Source organism: Diabrotica undecimpunctata, chromosome 1, assembly GCF_040954645.1.
Source record: "Diabrotica undecimpunctata isolate CICGRU chromosome 1, icDiaUnde3, whole genome shotgun sequence".
Taxonomy (NCBI): domain Eukaryota; kingdom Metazoa; phylum Arthropoda; class Insecta; order Coleoptera; family Chrysomelidae; genus Diabrotica; species Diabrotica undecimpunctata.
Window position 1 is genome coordinate 117,354,314 of NC_092803.1, and position 7,611 is coordinate 117,361,924.

Below are 7,611 nucleotides of genomic sequence, written 5' to 3' on the forward strand. Positions count from 1 at the left end.
TTATAATGGGAATTTGTTTAAAATCTTGTTATATAGTTTTTTATGTAGAATTCAGTGGCATGGGGTGGATTTTTTCCAAATAAGATATTTTTTGATAAACGGGGCAATTTGAAGGAAATACCATTCATTGTTTGATAAACTGTTTATTACTTAAGCGAGACTAATCACGTGTAATGTTTTTTTTTTAGTTTAGCCATTCCATTATACCAAAAATATCAAATTTGGAAAAATATAGATGTTTTAATCATTGGGTTTTACTGAAAAACTGTATAAATTTTAAGTTTTTTTTAAAGTTAGAAAATAAGTGAAACAAGAACAACAAAAAAATCAATTTCGCCCGATTAGCAAAACTAAAGAAAACGAGGAAATTTTTAGATTTTGGCATTGTTGTAAAAACAACATTTTATATTAATTTCAGTTTATTTTTCGTTTCCACAAATGTTGAATTTTATCTTATGCGACAGACTGTATTTGACAGAATGTCAAAAGTGCGGTGAAAAAGTGCATTTAGTTTTCTCTATAGTCGCGCGCCCCTAAAACGCCGGTATAAAAATGAACAATTTATTAAAGCGAACTCTTTATTTAGTAATAGTGCCTTTGTAAATATTTTCTCGTTATTAAATGTGTAGTATCGATTAATTACGCTTATTTTTCTCTAAGTACAAACCCCTATAAAACCAAACACATACTAAACCATCGCCGTGAAGTCTGCTTATCTATATCGAAGGAAACTCTTGTACAGTCCATGGCCCTAAAATATTTGGTACTGTACACGCACGGGGAAAGGAATTTAATAAGCTTTCTCCAGAACAATTGTTGGAGATCAATCAAAGTTCCAACATTATTTTTGGTCCTTCGAGCCGGATTTTGTGTTTGGTGATCGCGTTGTTTGTACTTTACTCTTAGGTTTGCATATTTATATAAATGTGATTAAAAGACCCTCGAAAAGACTAATGTGTCGCGATAAACTCTAAAACAAAAGGACAGAAGTGAATTTTATCTGGTGTTTGTGCCTGTTGCTGTAAACTACTGGACAAATTGGGTGAGATTTTTCCATATTATAATTTCGCTTATGCACAAAGTGAACCGCTTTTCAAAAAGACTATCTCTTTAAAAAATTTATTAGTAGACATTTGTAGACATTTACCGCGTGTGCGAAAAATTTAATTGAAAAGTAAACTCTCAGTGTAATTTAAGACATTTATCGCGTTTTAATAAACTATAAACTCTCTCGCCATGTGCTACACATGTTATTATATGATATAAACATTATTGACTCTATTCTCGTTGTGTGCTCTACAGGTTATTATAATATAAACATTATTGACTCTATTTTCGCCGTGTGATACAGATATTAGTATATAATATAAACATTAATTTCTCTAAAGAATTCGGTGTTTGTACGGCCTTAGGCATTTGTTTTTGGAGTAGTACCTTTTGTTAAAGTCAAAATAGAAGATCTCAAGAAGAAGAGAAAACCACTGAAGGCCAAGATTACCAGAATAGCGAACTGGTTACTAGAAAACGCAGATGCAGAAACTGACGGTCTCCAGTTTCAACTCAGACACACCAAATTGAAAACATGTTATCTGAAATATGAAGACGTGATGGATCAGATTGAAGAAATCGATGAAACCGATTCTGAAACAGAAGACAGGGTACTGATGGAGGAAAAATACTTTTCTACACTAGCAGCATAAGATGGAAGCTTTAAAGTTACCCTCCCACTCGCTCATCTCAAACGATACTCCACCAACTGTAGCCACTGCTAAGGTTAGGTTGCCGGAAATTACGATGCAGGTATTCTCAGGAAACTTCGCCAATTGGAACGCGTTTTATCAGCTATTTGAAACGCTAATAATCAATAATGTAGAGCTAAACAATGTGCAAAAATTTATATATCTGAAATCTTTCTTAAAAAATGAACCTTTACATTTGATAGAAAATATAGAAGTTGTAGAAGAAAATTTCCGGATCGCTTTGGACACGCTTAAGAATAGATACGAAAATAAATCGCGTGTGATTAGTTTACACATCCAAAAATTGTTAAAGGCTCCATCTTTAGCTAAAAGTAACGCAAAATCATTACGAGAATTTTTAACTCTTTGTAAACAAACTTTACTTGCTCTTAAAAATATGTCTGTACCTATCGAACATTGGGATTTACTATTGATCGAAGTATTTTTACAAAAATTAGATTTCGCGACGCATAGGTCATTTGAGTATGAAATAGATTCAAAGGCTTTACCTACTCTCTCACAGTTTTTTAGTTTTCTCGAGAAAAAATGTGATATACAAGAAAAATTAAACGTTTCTGATAATGATAAAAAATTTAATAAACCTCAATTAAAAACATCTTTGTTTTCATCAGTTAATTTACAAACAAACTCGTTTTCGGATACTAATTGTATATGTTGTAAAAGTAATTCTCATAAAATTTATCAGTGTAATGATTTTAATTGTCTCTCTTTACAGGAAAGATTTAATTTTGTAAAAGGTAAGAAACTTTGTTGGAATTGTTTGGGTAATAAACATTTTTCTCAAGATTGCAACTCTTTACGCTCATGTAGTATATGTAAGAAAAGACATCACTCGCTCTTGCATAGTACCTCTGAAAATGTCTCTTCCTCTAGGAACACGAATAGGCAATATTTCTCTATTGATCGCAACGCTCAAGCTCCCAAACATTCTCAAGGCTCTTCCAGTCATGTTGCTTACACATCTACTCCGCCCTCTTATAATGCTCATGCCCAAAACGAAGCTTCTACCAGTTCGTTCAAACCTCCTTTAGAAGTACAAAATACTGCAGATTCTCATACAGCCACTTCTCTCTCTGCTTTATCTCTCTCTCTCATTTCTCGTGATTTGGTTGAGAAGTTAAACCTCACCCCTTATTTTAAACAGTTACAGATATCAACCATATCCGAAAACACCTCAATGTCAAATCAAATGATTAACATAGAATTTTTTCCCTATAATGTGAAGGATAGAAGTTTCAAAACTTCTTTTGCTGTACTTGATAGTATAACCTGTAGGCTTCCTAAAGCTACCCTAGATAGAAGCAAAATAAATGTTCCACCTAATCTCACTCTCGCAGATCCTTCGTACTCTGTTCCCGGTAAAATTGATTTGCTTCTAGCTGGCGACATCTATAGCGAATTATTGACTGATGGATTCATTCGTTTAGGAAAGAATCTTCCCATTCTTCAGAATACCCACTTAGGTTATGTTATTTTTGGTACTATTCCCCCTCATGTCTTTCATCGGAGTTCAAACTTGGCTATTTCTCAGTCAAATGTTTCTCTCTTTGTTCAGTCCGAATCCGAAGAGAATAATTTAGATAAATTGATACAACAATTTTTCGAAATTGAAGAAGTTCCCCACGTTAGTAAATTAACCCCCGATGAGGAATTGGCTGAACAAATATTTAATAAAACCACTCGTATTTTACCTTCGGGTCGTTTTCAAGTAAACCTACCACTTGTCTGCGAAAATGCGCATAAAAAATTAGGTGAATCTTTTAAAGTAGCTTTAAAGAGATTTATTAATTTAGAAAATAGGCTCTTAAAAAATGAAAATACATTCGCTCAATATAAGTCGTTCATTAGTGAATATCTTTTTCTCGAACATGCTAGAATAGTCCCTCTCTCTCTTACTAATGAAAATTTAGAAAATAAATATTTTCTCCCGCATCACTGTGTGGTAAAGGAAGAATCCTTAACAACAAAACTTAGGGTTGTTTTCGATGGTTCGATGAAAAGCTCTAGTAGTTGCTCGTTAAATGATATCCTACTCAAAGGTCCCACTCTTCAACCGGAACTTTTTGATATTTTGCTACGCTTTCGATTATATTCCTTTGTTTTCACAACTGATATACAAAAGATGTACAGACAGGTTAAAATCAATCCTGATCAAACCTTTCTGTTAAACATACTTTGGCGTGACTCCCCGGAAAAAGATATTGAGTGCCTGGAATTGCAAACAGTTACATATGGAACTAAAAGCGCCAGTTTTCAGAGTACTCGCTGTTTAATGGAACTGGCAAATACTCATCAAACTGAATATCCCCTGGCCAGTGACGCTCTTCAAAATAATTGTTATATTGATGACATTCTCTACGGTGCTAATGATGAGCAAACTCTTCTCAAAGCTCACAAGGAATTAACTAGTTTACTTGGAACAGCATGTATTTCTCTACATAAATGGTGTTCTAACTCGGACTCGTTTCTAAAAAACATTTCTTCTCTCTCTTCAAACTCTTCTTATGTCATAGCTCCAGATAATTGCTCTAATAAGGTTTTAGGTTTATGCTGGAATCCTGTTCTTGACACGTTTTCAATCTCTCTTCCAGATTTCACCCTAAAGAACTCATACACTAAGAGAGAAGTACTGTCAATGATTGCCCAAATATTTGATCCTCAAGGTCTTATTAATCCCGTTACAGTTGTCGCTAAGCTTATAATGCAAAAGATTTGGATTTCCAAAATCAGTTGGAACGATACCATTGACGCAGATACGTTACATGAATGGCTAAGTTTTATTAGCAGTCTCTCTCATTTTAAGGACTTAAGTATACCTAGATGTCTCTTTTTAAGTCAAGAAATCACTGGTGTTGAGATTCACTCATTCTCAGATGCAAGTTTAAAGGCTTATGGAGCTTGTATCTACTTACGTGTGACCTATAAATCAGAACAGGTGTCTTGTTCCCTTCTAGCATCTAAGAGTCGCGTTGCTCCGTTAAAACCCTTGACCCTTCCAAGATTGGAACTCATGGGTGCTCTATTGTGTAGTAAACTCACAGCAAAGATTGCTAATATTGTTAAAGAACAGTTATCTCAATTAGACTCTATAAATATGTGGTCGGATTCAGAAATTGTTCTCGCTTGGCTTCGTTCACATCCTTCTCGTTGGACCCAATTTGTAGCAAATAGGGTTGCACAAATTTTAGATAATTCTCCTAATGCTCACTGGAGGCACGTACGATCCAAAGAGAATCCTGCCGACATACTCTACCGAGGAATGCTACCCTCTGAATTAATAAATTCGTCCTTATGGTTTCATGGTCCTCCATTTTTAAATCAACTTCGGTTGGATTTATTGAAATACAACCCAAAGGGGTATACTTCCAAGTTGCCTGAAGAAAGGAAAATCATTCTCCACGCTCGAAATGATCAAATAGATTTCTTCACCTCACTTTCTGATAGGTTCTCCAATTTTTCAAAGTTTGTAAGAACTTTAGCCTATATGTTTAGATTTGTTAATAATGCTAAACCGCTTTCTCGCAAGTTAACTAATACCCTTGAAGTCAGCGAACTTCAAAACGCTGAACTTAAGATTATTAAGATGCTTCAGTATTCCAACTTCTCGAGTGAGATTTCTGAGCTTAAGAAAGGTAAAACTCTATCTAATAAGTGTCTTTTACCCCTAAATCCCTTTTTGGATGAGAATGAAATGCTCCGGGTGGGAGGTCGCCTCAGAAACTCAGACGTTACCTTTGATCAAAGATACCCTCTTCTCCTCCCCTCAAAAAATCGTGTAGTTCGTCTCATCCTCCACAGAGAACATGCCAGACTCTGTCACTCAGGTCCTCAAAATACTTTGTCACAAATTCGTCTCAAATATTGGCTTTTAAATGGAGTACGAGAAGTCAAGAAGGTCACTCACCAATGTATGGTTTGTTTTAAGTTTCGTGCCAAACCCGCTACCCAGAACGTTTAAACTCCTCTCGAGTGTTCGCTCACGTCGGATTAGATTTTGGCGGCCCCTTTCAGATAAAGTCTTCCAACCTTCGTAAGGCTCCTTTATTAAAATCGTATATTGCCATTTTCGTTTGCTTGTCGACTCGAGCTGTTCATATTGAAGTCGTTTCCGGCCTCTCTACGGAGACGTTTCTTCTCGCTCTAAAACGCTTTATTAGCCGTAGAGGCCTCCCTCAAACAATATTCAGTGACAACGCCACGAACTTTCTTGGTGCTCGCAACCAGCTGTTTGAACTCTATAAGCTTTTCAAGGAAAAGGAAAGCTCTCGTTCTATTAAGGAATTTTTGGCCTCATCTCATATTCGCTGGAAAACTATAGTTCCTCGAGCCCCTCACCATGGTGGTATTTGGGAAAGTGCTATAAAGAGCGCAAAGCATCATATGCGTAGGCTCCTTGGCAATGTTAAGCTTACGTTCGAAGAATTCACTACAGTTCTCGGTCAAATTGAAGCTGTGCTCAACTCCCGGCCTCTTTGCTCCCTTTCAAATGACCCCTCCGATTTTACGTATCTTACTCCTGGACACTTCTTGATTGGACAATCTCTTACGTCCTTTCCTGAAAAAGATGTGATCCACATTCCTGAAAAGAGATTGAATTTATGGCAACATTTGTCCAAACTCCAACAAGTGTTTTGGAAAAAATGGTCTATCGACTATTTGAATAGACTTCAAAATCGCCCTAAATGGTTTCTCCCTCATAAAAACCTAGAACCTAACGATCTCGTGTTGCTGATTGAAGACAACACTCCTCCTCTTCATTGGGTACTAGCAAGAGTTATTGAGGTCTTTCCCGGAAAAGATGGGAGAGTAAGAATTGCCTCGGTGAAAACTAAAGATGGAGTCTTCAAGCGCTCTATTACAAAATTGTGTCCTCTACCCAATGACGATTTAATTTAAGTTAGTATAAGATGATAATTGTAATGTATTTTTTCTTCCGCATGCTCTCTTGGCATAATATAATCTGTTTATTTGTGTTAAAGCCAGCGCTTCAACGGGGGCGAGTATGTTGTAAAAACAACATTTTATATTAATTTCAGTTTATTTTTCGTTTCCACAAATGTTGAATTTTATCTTATGCGACAGACTGTATTTGACAGACTGTCAAAAGTGCGGTGAAAAAGTGCATTTAGTTTTCTCTATAGTCGCGCGCCCCTAAAACGCCGGTATAAAAATGAACAATTTATTAAAGCGAACTCTTTATTTAGTAATAGTGCCTTTGTAAATATTTTCTCGTTATTAAATGTGTTTAATAACGTTTAATCTCGTTATTAAATGTGATTAATTACGCTTATTTTTCTCTAAGTACAAACCCCTATAAAACCAAACACATACTGAACCATCGCCGTGAAGTCTGCTTATCTATATCGAAGGAAACTCTTGTACAGTCCATGGTCCTAAAATATTTGGTACTGTACACGCACGGGGAAAGGAATTTAATAAGCTTTCTCCAGAACAATTGTTGGAGATCAATCAAAGTTCCAACAGGCATCTTTAGTTTATTTAAAAAAAGAAGCATAGAATTGTGCAAATCCCAAGTCTCTGATGCCTACAGTACTAACAGTGCTGCTCTGCAAATAAAGGGGATATATTAAGCACCCCGTTTAAGATATATAAAGAATATAGAATTTTTGTTGATACTAACCAGAAAAAAAAAATAAAACTCAATTTAAATATTCTTTTTATTTAGGTATAGTCAAAATTTATATTTGTGTTACATTTTTGCTTATTTTATCATACCCAATAATTTATTGCCATATACACAACTTTCCAAATTATGAGGAGCCTTTCTTTTCCTAGAAAGTAAATGTCCGAAAGTCGTATAGTTGTGTGACCGTAAAGTCTTTATGGTAAG

General features: G+C 35.4%; 1 protein-coding gene across 1 annotated transcript; it reads left to right on the forward strand.

The window, feature by feature from the left end:
- The first annotated feature begins 1,701 nt into the window (after nucleotides 1–1,701).
- LOC140434644 (uncharacterized) lies at nucleotides 1,702–6,656 on the forward strand. Its single transcript, XM_072523061.1, has 3 exons — nucleotides 1,702–1,800; nucleotides 2,476–5,673; nucleotides 5,772–6,656. Exons 1-3 carry the CDS (start codon nucleotides 1,702–1,704, stop codon nucleotides 6,654–6,656), a joined length of 4,182 nt encoding a protein of 1,393 aa, XP_072379162.1.
- The last annotated feature ends 955 nt before the right edge of the window (nucleotides 6,657–7,611 follow it).

Coding starts and splice junctions, on each gene's coding strand:
- LOC140434644 (XM_072523061.1), top strand. CDS start 1,702: ATGGAAGCTTTAAAGTTACCCTCCCACTCGCTCATCTCAAACGATACT. Junction 1,801..2,475: donor TGCCGGAAATTACGATGCAG/GTATTCTCAGGA, acceptor CTCTCTTTACAG/GAAAGATTTAATTTTGTAAA. Junction 5,674..5,771: donor AGGTCACTCACCAATGTATG/GTTTGTTTTAAG, acceptor GGCCCCTTTCAG/ATAAAGTCTTCCAACCTTCG.